Source organism: Quercus lobata, chromosome 9, assembly GCF_001633185.2.
Source record: "Quercus lobata isolate SW786 chromosome 9, ValleyOak3.0 Primary Assembly, whole genome shotgun sequence".
NCBI lineage: Eukaryota > Viridiplantae > Streptophyta > Magnoliopsida > Fagales > Fagaceae > Quercus > Quercus lobata.
Genome location: NC_044912.1, coordinates 40,645,850 through 40,663,532, shown reverse-complemented (window position 1 = coordinate 40,663,532; position 17,683 = coordinate 40,645,850). Strand labels below are relative to the sequence as shown.

General features: G+C 34.7%; 2 protein-coding genes across 3 annotated transcripts; both read left to right on the top strand.

The window, feature by feature from the left end:
* Positions 1-391: 391 nt before the first annotated feature.
* On the top strand, positions 392-4,117 carry LOC115959522 (hyoscyamine 6-dioxygenase-like). 2 transcript variants are annotated; one of them, XM_031077954.1, is made up of 5 exons: positions 392-634; positions 1,556-1,754; positions 1,877-2,115; positions 2,252-2,573; positions 3,576-4,117. In XM_031077954.1, exons 2-5 carry the CDS (start codon positions 1,575-1,577, stop codon positions 3,825-3,827), a joined length of 993 nt encoding a protein of 330 aa, XP_030933814.1. In that variant the 5' UTR covers positions 392-634; positions 1,556-1,574; the 3' UTR covers positions 3,828-4,117. The 2 variants fall into 2 exon arrangements, with proteins under 2 accessions (XP_030933814.1, XP_030933813.1); XM_031077953.1 differs by having other exon boundaries at positions 1,537-1,754.
* Positions 4,118-15,331: 11,214 nt separating this feature from the next.
* On the top strand, positions 15,332-17,683 carry LOC115961739. The gene is made up of 3 exons (XM_031080665.1): positions 15,332-15,706; positions 15,944-16,469; positions 17,589-17,683. Exons 1-3 carry the CDS (start codon positions 15,332-15,334, stop codon positions 17,681-17,683), a joined length of 996 nt encoding a protein of 331 aa, XP_030936525.1.

Genomic DNA, 17,683 nt, shown 5'->3' with positions numbered 1-17,683 from the left:
TGAAAGTTATATGTAGTTTTAGGATTGTTTATATATAGAAACAAATTTAACTAGGATATGGGGGCCAAAGCATATCTATTGCTTAAAATTTTTCAAATTTGGTTTGGATGACTCATATAGGGATGGCAATTTATATCCGATCCGCGGATACCCGGTTCGGCCCGACCCTAATGGGCCGGATTTTACCCGGTTCGATAAATTATAGGGTTGGGTATGGGTTTTTAAAAAAAAAAACCTGAAGCGGGTTCGGGTCGGATCCGGGTTTTGGAAAAAATCCGGACCGAACCCGGACCCGACCCGTTTATATATAAAAGTTAAAAATACTAAAATACCCCCGTATATATATAAGTTATAAAAAAAACCCTAACCCCATATTCCCATTTCACACAAGCAGCCGCCTGCCTACTCTTTTTCTCCTCTCCCACTCTCACTTGGTCAGTCCCTCTTCATTACACCCAACCTCCGATCTGTCACCGTCGGCCTGAACATCTGTCACCGCCGGCCTGATTAGCCTGAAGCCCTCCACCGCCGGCCATCACTTGCACCTCCAGCCGCCTCGCTTCCTCCATTTGTCTCCACCGGACCACCTCGTTCTCTAGCTTTTTTTTTTCTGGGTTCATTTCGTCTCAATCATGTGAGTTGTTTGTGATTGTGTTAGGATTTGTGTTTGTGTTTGTGTTTGTGATTTTGAAAGGGAAAACATAAATCTGAAATTTTTGTGTTTGTGTTTGTGTGTTTGTGTTTGTGTTTGTGATTTTAAATGGGAAAAATCATAAATCTGAATTTGTGTTTGTGTTTGTGATTTTGAATGGGAAAATTATAAATTTGAAATTTTTGGGTTTGTGTTTGTGTCAGGATTTGTGTTTGTTTTTGTGATTTTGAAAGGGAAAATCATAAATCTTTGGTCATTGTTCATCCATGATTTCCTGGTGGTTCTTTTTATTTTTCAATTTTTCAATTTTCATCCTTTGATTTCTTTGATTTTCTCTACCTAAGTATACTCCTGCTAGTATAAAAAAAAAAAAAATTATGTTTGCCCAAAATCAAGGCTTGAATCTGGGCAAACACATTCTCAAAAAATCTGGGCAAACATTTTTTATTTAATCTTTGGGCCACGGTATGGGCTTCAGGCAGAATTTTTTTTTTTTTTTTTTGGGATTGGGCCACGGTTTGGGCCCAAATCGTGGCATATAGTATATGTACTATTTTTTTTTCAAAATTTTGGGGGAACGTGGCTCAGTCACTGCTGAGCCTATACATTTTGTCGTGATATTAATATTATATTTTTTTCCAAATTTGGTTTGGATGACTCATAGATAGTATATCTACTATTTTTTTTTCAAAATTTTGGGGGAACGTGGCTCAGTCACTGCTGAGTCTATACTTTTTGTCGTGATATTAATATTATATTATGGTTCATTGTAGGAGGAATGCCATACGGAATATTTAATGCTTTCTTTTAGTCATCAACTTGTTGTGGAAGCTTTTTATTGACTTGTATATTTGTGGTCGATGTTCTCTTAATTTAAATCACAGACATTTCCTTCTTCCTTAGAGATTTGGGTTGTAAAGCCATGGAGCACCTTGTTTCAAGCTGGTATAACGATGGATCCTTGCCAGAATCGTATATAGTCCCACCAGAAGATAGACCAGGGATGCCCTCCCTAGGCGAAAATATTCCAGTGGTTGATCTTGGGGCTCATGATCATACCACCCAAATCTTGAAAGCTAGCCAAGAGTTTGGAATGTTTCAGGTTCCACCCAAATCTTTTCTTTTATTCTTTTATCAGACAATGATTTATTCCCTAGTGATTCTTGGCAACTTTTTTCATATTTGATACATTTGTGTTATGCTATGATTTGTACCATCTAATAGGTGATCAACCATGAAGTCCCTAGGAACGTAATAGATGAGGCCATGAGTGTTTTTAAGGAGTTTCATGCATTATCTGCCGAGGACAAGGCAATTGAAACTTCAAAGAGCTGCTACGTGTATACAAGCACTCAGAATTATGCAACTGAAAGGTTTCACTTCTGGAGGGATGGATTGTTTCACCAGTGTAATCCTCTACAGAAATACATCCAATTTTGGCCTGAAAAGCCACCTAAATATCGGTAAATCCTCATAGTCATAGACATGTTAATTTGTTCTTTCATGCTTTTTAGTTTTTACCCTTTCCAAGTAGTGGCTTGATATACACATAAGAACAAAGATGAACTACATGATGACGTTTCATGTAACCTTTTTCAGAGAAGTTGTTGCTATATATACAGCTGAATTAAGGAAGCTGGGCTTTAGGATTTTGGAGTTCATTGCTCAAGGCTTGGGAGTCAACCCCGATCATTTTCGCAATGAACTTGGTGAAAATGAAACACTGCTGGTCAATCACTATCCACCATGCCCAGACCCAAGTTTAACCTTGGGTTTGGGCAAACATAGAGACCCTGTTGTCATTAATATTCTTCTTCAAAGTGATGATGTACACGGGCTTCAAGTCTTCAAGGATGAGGAATGGATTGGTGTTGAACCTATTCCTGACGCTTTTGTGGTTACCGTAGGTGCTCTGATGCAGGTACATATATCTTCACAAGCTCTGACTATATACAATATAGCACCTATTAATTTGTAACCTTTAACTAGTGAAAACTATTGCTCAAAAAAAAAAAAAGTGAAAACTAGTTGATAGTCCATTGATTTGTGGTATTTTACTGTATTCCATTGATTTGCGGAACCTTCTTGGAAGTTCGTAGTAACTCTCTTTGCCCATTTCCCAATCCATCCCCGAAAAAGCACTTCACAAGTTCATAAGGAAAAATGGATTTTTGCCCCTATTTTTTTAAATATTTAGCACAATATTCCTGTTTTGAAATTATTTAATAAAATACTCACGTTTTTTAAATTCTATTTTAACAAAATCAAATTCTGTTTAAAACTCAATATTCTCATAATCGAGTTATATGTATATTTTTAATTAAAACTTGACATTAGCAATGTTGAGTTTCACTTAAAAAAATTTTAAGTGGCAAAATATGTATAGAATTCAATATTGCTAATATGGTTTAGTAACTAGGGGAAACAGAATCTTATATGATAAAATAAAATAAAACAAAAAACAAAAAAAAGAAACTCGAACATTGTTTTTAGGGAGTCAGAGAAAACCACCCTAAACTTCGTGTGCCTACACTTTGCAGCCAAACTATGTATACTTACCATCATAACCCCAATTGTCACAAATTTTTTAATTGCATCCCACAACGTGATTGACTGTTCAAATTAACCGTCACACGTAGTCCATAAACTTTGCTACATTAACTGACTACAAGAGCAAAACAATGTGACTTGCATTGTTATCATTAATTTTAACAATCAATTAAGGGGGATGCAGTTTACAAAGTTTGTTACAACTAAGGTGGTGATTGCAAATTTACATAGTTTAGGATGAAAAGTGTAAATGCCATAGTTTAGGGTGGTTTTATGTAAGTAACCATCTTTTTCAAAAAAAAAAAAAAAAAACCTTATTCTTTTACTTGTTTCTTGATAATAGTTCTTAGAATTGTGTTGCATTGAATTGTAGATTATTAGCAATGGGAAGTTGAAAGCTGCTGAACATCGAGTGGTGACAAATTTGGATTTAGCTCGGACAACTGCTTCCTTCGCTCTTAATCCCTTTTATGATACACTTATAGAACCAGCAAAAGCTTTGGTTGATGCAAGCAATCCTGCACTCTATAAGTCCTTCTCATACAATGACTTTATCAGCAAATACAGAGCTGCTGCCTCCTACAGTACAGCATTTGAGCAGTTTTTAAGTAGTACTCCTGATTAGTGGTTTGAGAAAAAAAAAAAAATTTACTTTATCAATGTATAACCATTGATATCAAAGAAGTAAACATTAGTTAGTTAATACAGTTGTTCAATTACACGAGCCTGAAGTTAAGTGCAGTGAAATTGGTTTTACATTGCACTAATATTATGATTATTGTCATTATCTTTTTTATGGATAAAATTTCAGTGTCGTGAACACCAATTGAATATAAGATTTTGAACACATTGTAATATATTATGGATTGGCGACATAATAGAAGCAGGTGATGGCCATATAAATTAATTACCCTTTTCCAGTCTAGTCATTTATGCTATGTTTGGTGAGGGTGAAAAATGAGAGGTTGTGAAATGGGAGAAGGAAAAAGGGGAGGAAAATGTCATTTTCCATTATTTGGTAGGAGTGAAAAGGTGGATGAAAGAAAATGGGTGGATGAAGTTTTCTACCCAAGCCACCATTTTGCCCCCCTTCCAAACTGGCAAGAAAAGAGGAGAAAATGGCAATGAGAAGAAATTTACAATATTACGTCCACTTTACGTTCCTTTACTTTGTGCCGGTCTGATCACTTGAAAGGAAACGAAGGTATGAAAAAGAAGTTTGAGTTGTTAACATAATAATTTGGCTAATAGTACAATGGGGGTGTAGGGAAAGTCGGTGTTGTTTCAAAGGAGAGTGAAGAAGAAAGTGAAGAGAGTTTTGCTACTACTCCTAGTAGTGGAGGAGAAGAGAGGAGGCCTGCCAACATGCCTTTGGTGAAAGTGGGTGGTTTGGAGCTTTATCTTTTGCTGGAATATTCTTCTCGCATCGGCGATAACTAAGGAAGGGGCTGTGTCTATGACCCTGTCTTTGGAATTTGCTGCCACTTCTGCAGGTTTTGTTTATGCCCTTGCAGTCTCTCCTTCATCAGTTTGAATTTTTGCATAATGGGTGATAAATAAGATAGGATGAAATGAATTTTACTTCTCTTTTTTTCATAGGCTCTCGATTACTCCCCTCATTCATTGTTGTGATACATTCTTTTTACATAATGGCAGCATCACACAAGTTTTTTGACCCCTAAACTCTGCTACATCAATCTCATATTTAGGATCTTAGTAACGAGTCCCATTCAAGGCATTTTTCTTTTGAATCTCTTCTCTATGTAGATTTTCATGTCTAGAGGCTCTTTCGGATAATTCATACAAATTAAAGGAAGTTCTTCCTTCGAACTTCTTTCTTAATTTGAAGTCTAGGCAATCTACTGCTATTTAACATATTATGCCTCTGGAAATGTAGTTTGACATCTCATTTTAGCCTTTTAAAACCTCATGATGAACTCTTCGGCAGTCTCATCTGCCCATTGTTTTAATATACCAAATCTTCCATTGACACACCTAAATCCTTGGGGGCAAAGTGGGTTTGGAATTTCTCTTCCTTTTCAACCCAACTGCTAATTGATTTTTGAGTGGGGGGGGGGGGAAGGGGGGTACTGTAAAGGAATCGGGAAACATTTGAAGCACAGTAGTCATTATTTGACAATTCATCACACTGAATTGTGAACCTCGAAATATTTTCCATAGCGGTTTTATCTTCATCGCCTTAAAATGTGATAAATTTGGAATCTTGTAACTTCCTAGGAAATTCCGCTTCCCTATCTATCCACTCAGCAGGGTAAGTTTGCCATAACAAAGGTCTTGCATGCCTTCATAAACTAGAACCATACGTTTGTTTGAATGAGTCCATTAACTGATCATACCTTACTTGACCTGGAAAGGGGATAGCATTTGGTTTTGGGTCTTTGAATGGTGGTCTATAGGGTTCTTGGTAATGATTCCTATCTCCCACTTGACGATCAATTAAATAAAGTTTATTTTATTGGAAAGATTATTATAAAAAAGTTACAAGAGGACTTATTAATTTTCTGACACTTCACTAAGCCCAATGAGGACTTATTAATTGTTTGTTCTTTTATGCTTATGTCTGTTCTTTTGGGTTTTTTGTGGCTGTTCATTTGAAGGTGCTGTCAGAAGAGCGTTGCTGGAAGGAGAATGCACCGCCGTCCACACCGTTAGGGATTTTGGATTTTAGAGAAATATGTGATTTAGATTTAATTTGGGTCTGCCCTGTTTAATAAAATCAGTAAACTTTCTTATAAAAAATAAATAAATAAAAACTGACGCGCTTTTTTTAATTTTTAATTAAAATTTTTTAAAAATATTTCATAAACTAGTGCTTTTAAGTCATCCATGCTATAATTTTCATTTAATTTTAATTTGGACAAAATTTAGTTACAAAATTAGTTATACCCTTAAACTACAACCTTATTCAATATCTTTTTATTGGAAGTAAATTTTGACAAAATTGGTAGTAACCTTAAACTACAACCTTATGTACTTCATACTTGCAAAATTTCTAGAAAATTAAAAATTAATAGCTATGTCATCAATAAATTGTTTAAATTGCAAATTTTTGTAGTTTAAAATTATATATAAAATATAAGTTTATAGATCATATAGTAAATAATATCCAATTAACACAAAATTTGGCATGTGTATTGAGAGTGAAATGAACATGTAATTCAATTATTAGATTTTCAAAATATGTAGTAATGTTTGTTTTATTGAGTAAGGTTGTAATCTTATATTATAACCATTTTTGAAACTAAATTTTGTCCTTTCAATTCAAGTTCAAACCCACATTAGAGAGAGAGAGAAGTTTTCGGGTGATTTTACATCTTGGGTACGTGGAATCATTGTATTATCACAGTGCACCCTTGGTGCGGTGGTCACTTTACAAGAATAGATACTTGTGGGGTGTGGGGGTAAGGGTCGGGATTCAAGTCTTCAAGAAGGAGTTTCACATACATATATACTTAAATTAAGTTAGAGTAGAATTTCTATCTTGTATTAAAAAAAAAAAAAAAAAAAACGTTAAATTTTGACAATTGCAAGCTATTTACCAAATTCTCTCAATATTTCAACACTAATTATTAACTCAAGCTTTTGGTACCATAACTGTATCGTTACAGTAAAATTTAAAGCAATTACTGAAAGTTAAGAACATCTGTTTCAGTTTAGAAAGTGTCTTAAAGCCCCATGATAAAGCAACACATGGAATGACAATCACCTTTGAGACTTCCTAGTATAAACAAGGGGCTCGATTCCAATAGAAGATCACAAACAATCCAAAGAACTAATTGAAATCAATGTAATATAGTTATCAAGGAGATAATCTCGTGTTCATTGGGCTTAGTGAAGTGTTAAAAAAAGAAAAAAAGAAAAACGAATCTATAATAATCTTGTAACTTTTTAAATTGTAACTTCATTGGGCTTAGTGAAGTGTCAGAAAATTAATAAGTCCTCTTTGTAACTTTTTTATAATAATCATACCTTTTTGTTTTGCCATACTTTTTTTTTTTTTTTTTTTTTTTTAAAAGCAAAATTTTGCCATACACTTCTATGTATTAAGTTTATGCCACTTTATAAGAAAAGGAATCATAAGATCCCCATTGAAATTAGTCACCAGCCGCCAGTTGGATTTCTGTTGAGACCAAGGGATGAGCGTACGTGAGAGAGAGGGATTTTAATTTTTTTGCCCAAGCCCAGTCTCCATGACAACTACAATTTATTTATTTATTTTTAAATATTTTAATATGTTGTGGTTGCACAATTGACGATTGATGTGACGGGTTAATTAATTCTTTATTATTATGTTTAACACATCGAATTTTTCCATCTAAAGATAACGACAGAGACTAAATTGATACGATACTGAAAGGTTAGGAACCAAATTGACACAATTGAAAAATTAGAGACCAAATTGAAATATGATGTAAAAAATAGAGACCAAATACGCAGTTTACAATATAAATAAATATATATATATATATATATATATATATATATATATATATTAATACTATATATAGAGAGGCAGTCACATACGGTACCAACATGGGTATATGAAATCATTTTATTAATTATAGAGTTTCAACTTATGTTATCTGTTTTTAATAATTTTGCTCTTTATTATCAAACAAGACACCAAAAATAGATGGGAATTGAACTTTAGATTTCTCTTTCAACTATCTCTTATTACCAATTATTGAGTTTGAATAATTGATGGTATTTGTTTTAAAGATAATATGTATTTAAATTTTGAAAAATAAAAACTTTTTATTTTAACTAATGTTTAACCTGCGCAATGCACGGAATCATTTTACATATTAAAGAACTTTGCATCTAAAACAAACTTAGTCATCACACTTCTACGGCATACATTTAAAATTAAATAATGTAGTATATTTAAGCATATAGTGTCTAATATCTCCTAAAAATTTTAAAAACTAGTCTCTTCAAATCACTTCATGTGTGTATTTCCCTTCTATGAGAGACTGAAAAAAAGATTCTGACTTTAAGCAATTAAAACTTACACGACAATTTCAAATAGCAAACCTGCTATTCCTATGAACCACAATGAATCACACCGAACTAAAACTTGCATGACAATTTCAAAATAACAAATCTACCATTCCTACGAATCACAATGAATTAAACTATGAGATCAGAGACAATTTTATTACGACCAAAAAATTTAAAAGAAAAAAATGGTTACAGGTTTATGAAACAGAAAGTCAGAAAAATGTTAGTCAAATGATAATGCATAATCAATAGTACATGGGAATCTCAAATTCTAAAACCAAACCAATACATAACCCATAAAAGGGACATTGAATCCAACTTTTTAATCACAAAAGAAAAAAATGAAAAGTTGCAGTGCATCCCGAATCCACAATTCCAAAAAAGCTGCAATGATATAAATAAAATCTAAAAACAAAACAACAACCGTCATGCCACAATATTTAACAAAAGAGAATTCCACCTGCAACAAATAAAATGCATAGTCAATAGTAGATGGGAATCTCAAATTCTAAAACCAAACCAAGTCATAAGTCATAACCCTTAAAAATGACGTCGAATCTTAATCCTAACCCTAATTGATGAAACCCACGAAATATTTAAATTTCACTATCCAAATTTTCAGTTGCAAAAAAGAAGAAGAAGAAGAAGAAGAAGAAGAAAAAACTCATAATCTCGAAAAAGTTGCGATGATACAAAGAAAATCTGTTAACAACTACCCTCTTAGTGTTAAACAAAACAGAATTCGAACTTCAACAAATTTTGTCGCCATATATAATCAATAGAAAATAACAATCTCAAATTTTATAAACCAAACCAATTTATAACCCTCAAAAGCAATATCAAATCCCTAAACCCAAAAGGAAAAAAACAATTGCGATTCAGATCCTCATTAGTCAAACAAAAACTTTAAAAAAATTCCAAGAAAACAAACAAAAAAGAAATCGAATTGAGAAAAATAAAAGGAACTATGTCTCTTTCTCTATTATCACCGTATCAAGCCTTTTCAACGTATTTTAGGTTTTAACTAGTTAGTTTAGTGTTGCTGAAACAGTATAATGTTTCTTTAAAAAAAAAAATTAGATGGCTTTTTTCCCTATGTGGCAGAACAACCTTAATTGGAGGACAAGACTTCTGGTTTTATATATAGTATACTAGTCGTGGATCATGCGTATTACGCGTGATAATATTTTTAGGATGGTCTCATTATTATTAATTTTCAATTTGTACTAATTTAATAAATAGTAATGAATTCATAATCATATTTTCATTTATTATAGGAACAATCACAGAATGTAATATATATATATATATTAATAGGCAAAACTTAAAGAAAGCTCAATTAGAATTTAGAATCCAATTTTGTGCTATGTGTCTAAATTTATGTAGGGACCACACCATAATTTTCTACTTAAGTTTGTGTCATATGTCCACTTAAATTTTTTAATCTTCATGTCAAGTGAGTTAATGAGTGCAAAATACTAAGAATCTAATATTAATGAACTATAAAATTAAAAATTAAAAATAAAAATCACATATAGTTAGCAAAAATCAAAACACAACAAAAATCAACATACGTTCTATCTTATTAAAAATTAGAAAATAAATTATTATAATTAGTATGAAATTTAGGTAAGAATTTTAATATGTGATTAATTACGTTTACTTTTCAAAAAAATTTGACTAATTATTTATATTTTTATGATAAAAATTGTGTTTAATTTTAAATGTATCTATACATATGCATTAATGCATGTGTTATATGCTATTTTTTTAATTATTTAAAATAAATTGTATTTGATTTTGAATGTATCCATGCGTTCACATGGTTTACATGCTAGCATATATAATTTCTGTTGTACCAAAATCAAAACAATACATTTTTTCTCAAGAATTCAAAGGTAATTTAGTGAAATTAATTTTTAATACAATTTATTTATAATATTTTGTATATCATTAAAAAGAATATATAATTTGGAAATTATTTTTTTAGTTTTAAACAAACTTTTTCAAACCCAATTTTTTCAACTATACAATCAAAAATTCCAAGAAATTATCTAAAAATAATAATAAAACTAAAAAAAAAATACAATTCAAAATAAATAAATAAAAGAAAGGGAAAAAATAAAAGATTGTAACTCTTTTTCCTTTTAAAAAAACCAAGGGTACAATTTCAAAGGGGAAAAAAGTGGAGATTTTTTTTTTTTTTTGAAAAAGAAGAAGTATTGTGTTAATGTTGTCATAATCTAATGTTACATCTAATCCAACATTGAAAAATGAATATATAAATAAATAATTTTAAGCACAAATTTGAATTTGTTTTCTTAAAAATCTCAAAGAATACACTAATAAGATAAGGAAGATGAAGAACAATATAAAATATTCATAAATGCTTAAAGCAATTACTCAAGCATCTAAGAACATCATATAGCAAAGACATAACAATCCACTACTAATTTGTTAAACAAAATAATTACTGTAAGGACATGTTTTGATCCACAGTCCAAGAGGTTTTGACAATGGCCCAATGAGCCTAAAATAATAAATTTGTTAGAGAGTGGGCTAGTTATTGAACGTTCAATGAGTTAGAATGTAAATCACAATAGGCTAATTGATGTTAGAATGAGTAAGACAAACGGATTGAAAAGAAAAGTACTCATTGGTTAGGTCCGAGGATGGTATGTTCTTATATATTTCTCTTAGACTTATACAAATATTCAAGTTCTTGGTTACACAGTGATTTCTTTTCTGATCTTTCCCCCCCCCCCTCTCTCTGTAATGGAATCCTTCCCCTTTTATACTCCCTTCCCTTCTTTCATCCTAGCCTTCCATGTGTAGATCAGATTGTTAATCTCCTTGATACTTATTCCATCAGCACCTTCCTAAAGTCTTTGTGGGTAACTGTAAGATTGGAAGTCACTGTTCAGGTATTACTTCCACATTAATGCAGTCAGTTAGTTAGATGTAAAGTATTCCATTGCGATGGTAGTAACTTTTTTCCCATATATTTCTCAATTCTCTGTTGACTCACATCTCTCTAAAGTTTATCCTCCCAAGCATGTTTGCCCATTGCTAAGTACTTGATGGGTGATAGGACTTTAGGCTTCCACTCTATTGGTTGAGGAGAGGTTGCTCCTCGGACAACGTCACCTGTTTACTATGATCAGACCTCTTCCTCGGCCCAGTAATCTACTTGCCTTCACTAATACGTACTTGTCTTCGGGCTCTTTAATGTCCTCGAGTGCAGCCCACGGCCCAATATCCTTATCTGTGCCCTTCATCCCTACAATTACAAACAGTCAAAGTAAATTGTACAAAGACCATTGTCTTCATCTGCACTAACTGTTCTTCATCTGCACTAACTATTCTTCATTAGCTTGTCTAGACTATTTTGTTGTTTTCCAAATAAATTAAAACCCGAAAGCAACACAAAATTTGACATATTATGATATGATTTTCCTCAAATAAGATCAACAACAAACATCATTCGTTAAAAGTATTAGTGTTGTAAAGAAAATGATAAAAAAAATACTTGCATCAAGGAACACATGAATTAGTTAATAATATTCATCAATCTAAGGTAAAGATGCAAGAAAAATAAAAAATTTCAACAAAAAATGAAAAAAAAAAAAAAAAAAAGTTGAGAGGGAGAGAGAGAGAGAGAGAGAGAGAGAGGGAGAAATAACCTTTTTTTGTATTGGAAAAATATGCAAAGAATGAGAGAGAGTGGCAAATTTATAGTAAGAGGTTGGGAATAAAATGAATAAAAATAAAAGAAGATAAATGGGCAAAATATAATTTAAAGTTAAAACTGCCCAAGAGGAATATATATAGACAAAATTTTTGTTTTGATTTTCCATTGATTTATTATTTAGTTATAACATCAAAATTAAAGTAGATGAATATGTAAAGTTAAAACCGCCTAAAATGAATTTGTAAAGCTAGTATTATTTTATATTTAATGTTGTAAAAAAATTAAAGGTAAAAATAAATATGAAAAAGACTAATGGTGTGTCAATAACGTGGCGGATAAGGTGACTTAATAGGAATGTAACAACAATAAATGCTACACTTCATCTTATATATATATATATATATATATATATATATATATATATTAGATAGATTAGATATATAGTATTAGATTAGATAAAGTTTAATTATTGAAGTTTTCGATCATTAGAATTAATGCACTCAAAAACCAATTTCTAAATGTTTTAAAATAATAAAATTCTTTTTCACATAATTAGTATGAGTTTATTTAGAATAAAAATTTTATGTTCTTTCTCATGCATCTTTCACGTATAATACTTATTGTAAGGACTGGATTTGAGTTCCTAGCCTAAAAGATGGATGGACTCGAACCCAAAAACCCTAAAACAATGAATTTGTAAAGAGTGGGTTGGAAAACTAGGCTAAAATGAGTTGGACAACAGATAAAGTAGGTTCAAAATGACAAGAACAAGAAGATAGATTGATTTAAACTAAAGAAAATCATCATCGGCACAGTTCGAGGAGATCAGTTCTTATATATTTCTTACAAGTTTGATTACAAATTTGGTTCCTGATGGCTACAGTGTTTCTCTGTTGATTTCGGTCCCCTTCTCTTAGTGCCTCCCTCTCCTTTTATCTTTACCCTCCATGTGCAGGCTAGATGGTTGGTGTTGATACTTGTCCCATCAGCACCTTCCTGAAGTCTATATGTAGTAGCTGTAAGGCTGAAAACCACTGTTCAGGTATCACCTCCACATTAATGCGACTAGAGGGTTAGTTGCAGAGCATTTAATGCGGTGGTGACAGTTTTCCCCTTAGATATTTTAGGACTCCCCCCTGTCCTATGTTTCTGTAATGCTTATCCATACTAACAGAATTTCCTGAAATGTTATCCTAGACAATAGACCATCTCTTCGGATCTCAGCTTTGGTCAGCCAAGGAGGCCTTCATCCTCGGCCTATCCTTCTAGGCCTTTATAACAAAACTAACTTTCTCTTTTACTAACACGGATGCCCCTGACATTGTTTACTCCTCCTTGGTCGACCTTTTGTCCTCGGATTAGGCCCCATGCCCAATATATATATAGATAATAAGCTCCTAGGTCCAATATGTACTTAGACAATGGCCCTATCTATTAGAGGCAATTAAATAGTGATAAATGGAAGTATATTTAACCAATTTTCATTTGTTTTATTATGTTCTCTTTATGTTGGTACTCAAATAATTTTGATTCATTTAGATTATGAACAAAGTATTTGAGATTGGGGTCTTGGGATTTGGTGATAAGAATGAAGTGGTTGAAGAATGTTCGGTTTTAGAAATAAAGTCTACATTTTATTTAGATCTTTTTTTTTCTCTTTTGAGAAAGCATCTAGATGTTTTTTATTTTTTATTTTTTTATATTAAATTTATATTATGGTATAGACTCCTAGAAATTTCTAATAACTATGCAATTCTAATATCATATACATAGATCAATAAAGAAAACTCACTCAACAATTTGTAACTATTTCTAGGATAAGGAAAAATGATAAAATATGAATTAAAAAAAATTAAGTTTCAAAGCATTCAACAATATTATGGGAAACATTATAAATACTATTATGGGGGCCATTTAATTAGGAGGTACTATTAAGGCTATACTAATTGGGCCTATGGCCCAATCCGAGGACATTGGACCATCCGAAGATGTTCAGATGAAATTATGAGGGGAACGAAATAAAGAGAAGAGTAGAGATAATAAGAGATAAGTCCAACGAATGTCCGAGGAGAAAAGCCATCTCGGTATCTAGTGTTCGAGGTCAGTAAGAGTGTCATATCATCATGGACCTTCTTTAAAGTTACATCACAAATAAAGGTTGGACGTTGGACAAGGGGTAGGAAAAGGAAAAGGGCAAACAAATATCTTCAAAGGCTGCTATCTCCGCATTAAATACCTCTCAACCAACTTTCTGGCCGCATTAATGTAGAAGTGATGCCTGAACATTGATCCAGCAACCTTACAGCTACTGGTTGATGGTTCTGGGAGTTGTTGGATGGGATAGGAAGGAGTTCCCCGAATCTAACCTACACGTGTGTGGTAGGAATGATATCAAGATTGTAGTATATAACCTGGGAAGATGTAATAAAAAAGGGGATCGGAAAAAATCAAGTAATTTGAAAAGAAGACTGCGAACTCTTGTATAATCTTATTGTTTAACAAGTACAATATAATATAAACTCCTCGAGTTACTTCGAGGACAGATTTTCTCATCTTATGTGTGTCTAACAGTCTTATATTACCAAATTTAATCATTTTTCTTCTGGAGTAGATCTAGTTCTTTCATCCACGCTCTACAAATTTATTGTTTGGGCCGCTTGGGCTAGAACCCAATCCTATTTTGGGTCCAATCCAATTTTCAGTCCTTATAATTGGCGCCGTCTGTGGGGAAGAGCTTGATCTAGTCTAAAGGAGATTCGGTTACAATGTCCACGATAGAAGAGGCAGGTCCATACCAGGCAGCAGCAGGACCACACCAGGTAGATGTTGATCTACATCAAGTAGAATCGAGGGGTTCCCAGCATGGCAATCCGCGCAGAAGCCTCGAACGGAGAGGGGGTCGTGAGGGAAGTGTGCACACAACTCATACCAGTAAAAGTCAATCTTGAAGGAAGAGTCATGTTTCCCATGCAAAGAATGACAGAGACATGCAACATGAAATCGACGAGTTGAAGAGGGAATTGCGTCATGCTTAGCGAAGACATTTACCACCCAGCTCCGAACCGTCCTCTGAAGAGACGGATAGTGCTAGTTATAGACGGAGATCCAGAACTCCGCCCAGCGAGACATTTTCCTATGAAGAGGAGCACCATCACAGACGTAGGTACAAAAGTCCGCCTTGCAAAGGCTTGGGGAACGATGCCATGAACAAGGCACTGAGTCAAGTTTCTAAATTACCCTTCACACGGAACATAGAGGATGCGAGCCTTCCTCGGCGATTTCATCAACCCACATTCACCATTTATAATGGTCAGACAGATCCGGTAGAACACGTTAGCCATTTTAGTCAAAGGATGGCTGTTCACTCCAAAGATGAAGTCTTGATGTGTAAGCTCTTTTCATCTAGCTTGGGCCCGATGGCGATGAGGTGGTTCAACGGTTTGAGGGTGAACTCTATCGACTCCTTCAAGAAACTCACCCGGGCTTTTGGCGCTCGCTTTATTACTTGTAGCAGGGTTCCTCGACCTCTAGGATCCTTATTGTTTATGTCCATGCGGGAGAGTGAGACTCTGAAGGCTTATTCGGATAAATACTGGGAGATGTTTAATGAAATAGAAGGAGAGTACGATAATGTGACCATTAGCACTTTCAAGGCTGGCCTTCCAGCCGAGCATGATTTGAGGAAATCTCTAACAGGTAAACCTGTTACTAGTGTACGCCAATTGATGGATCGGATTGATAAATACAGAAGGGTAGAAGAAGACCAACTGCCGGGAAAAGGAAAGGCTAAGGTGATCCCTCAGGAGAGGAGGGATTTCAGGTCGAACCGGTACAATAATAACCGACCTCGGAAAGACTTTGTTAGGCAGTTAGGATCTGCCAATATCCAGGCGGTTAACGCTGTGTTTCGAGAGCCAGTGCAACAAGTACTAGAGAAGATTAAGAATGAGCCATTCTTCAAATGGCCAAATAAGATGGCAGGAGATCCTATGAGACACAACCAGAACCTTTATTGCCACTATCATCAGGATCATGGGCACACAACTGAGGATTGTAGAAATTTATGGGACCATTTGGACCAGTTAGTTCGAGAAGGGAAGTTGAAGCAACTCTTGCATCATTCCAATGATCGGGCAAGCCAAGCGGGCTCAAAGCTTCGGGGAGATGTTTCTTCAAGACTCCCCCTTGGCACAATAAACGTTATTTTTGCTGCCCCGGGAAGGGCTGGATCTTGCCCTTCCAGGGTAATGTTGGTATCCCGTTCTCCAGCTGAGGAGTCTAGCTCAATGCCTAAGAAAGCCAAGATGGGCGCCCCGTTAGTGTTGGGTTTTTCAGATAAGGAAAAAGTTGGAACCATACAGCCCCATAATGATGCTCTTGTGGTTACGTTGAGATTTGGTGGGTACGACGTGAAAATAGTGATGATTGACCAAGGCAATGCTGCTGACATAATGTACCCTGACTTGTATAGGGGGCTAAATTTGAAACCTGAGAAATTGACGGCCTACGGTTCTCCTCTGGTGAGTTTTGAGGGAAAAATGTTCGTCCCTAAAGGTCAGATCAGATTACCTGTGCAAACCGGTACGGATGTGGTGGAGGTGGACTTCATAGTCGTAGATGTTTTCTCTCCCTACACGGTCATTATGGGCAGACCTTGGTTTCATACCCTAGGGGCCGTCTCCTCTACTCTACACTAGAAGATGAAGTACCCATCTGGAGACCGGGTTTTGGAGATAGTAGGAAATCAAGCTGCAACCCGACAATGCCTGGTAACGGCTATCTAACATTGGCCTGAGGCGGAGACCTTGGCCACCGTTGATAATGGTTTATAGTAATCAGAAACCCCAGCGTTACCCATCAACGGACCAGCCGACGAGGCGAGATGCGAAGATTTGGAAAGGGTAATCGTTGGTGATGATCCGGAGAAGTTCTTTCAGATTGGAGTTAAACTGTCTCTGCATGAAAGAGAGCAATTGGTTGAATTCCTCAGAGAAAATGTTGATGTGTTCGCATGGAGCGCGTATGAAGCCCCGGGTATAGACCCAAGTTTCATTTGTCATCATCTTAATGTTAATCCCTCCATCACTCTGAAGAGACAGCCACCTCGGCGTCCATCAAAAGAACACGCCGAGACTGTTAGAAATGAAGTGGCTAAACTCAAGCAGGCTAGGGCTATCAAGAAAGTTTTTTACCACCAATGGTTAGCCAACACGATGGTGGTGAAAAAGAAGACTAGGAAATGGCAAGTGTGCGTGGACTTCACGGACCTCAATAAGGCCTGTCCCAAGGATCCTTTCCCTATGCCTAGGATAGACCAGTTGGTGGATGCAACAGTAGGTCATCCTCGGATGAGCTTTTTAGATGCCTACCAAGGATATCACCAAATACCATTAGCATTGGATGATCAAGAAAAGACAACTTTTGTTACTCCTATTGGAAACTATCATTACAAAGTGATGCCCTTTGGTTTGAAAAACGCAGGGTCTACTTATCAACGGATGATGACTAAGATATTCGAACCACAATTGGGCAGGAACGTTGAAGTCTATATCAATGATATGGTTGTAAAGAGCAAAGTGGTGTCTAGGCATGTGGGAGGTCTTGCGAACATTTTTTGAATTCCGAGAAAGCATAAGTTATGTTTGAATGCTTCAAAGTGTTCATTTGATGTAGGCTCTGGAAAGTTCTTGGGCTACATAGTGACTCACAGGGGAATTGAGGTGAATCCAGATCAGATTAAGGCTATTAATGGCTTACAAGCACCTTGA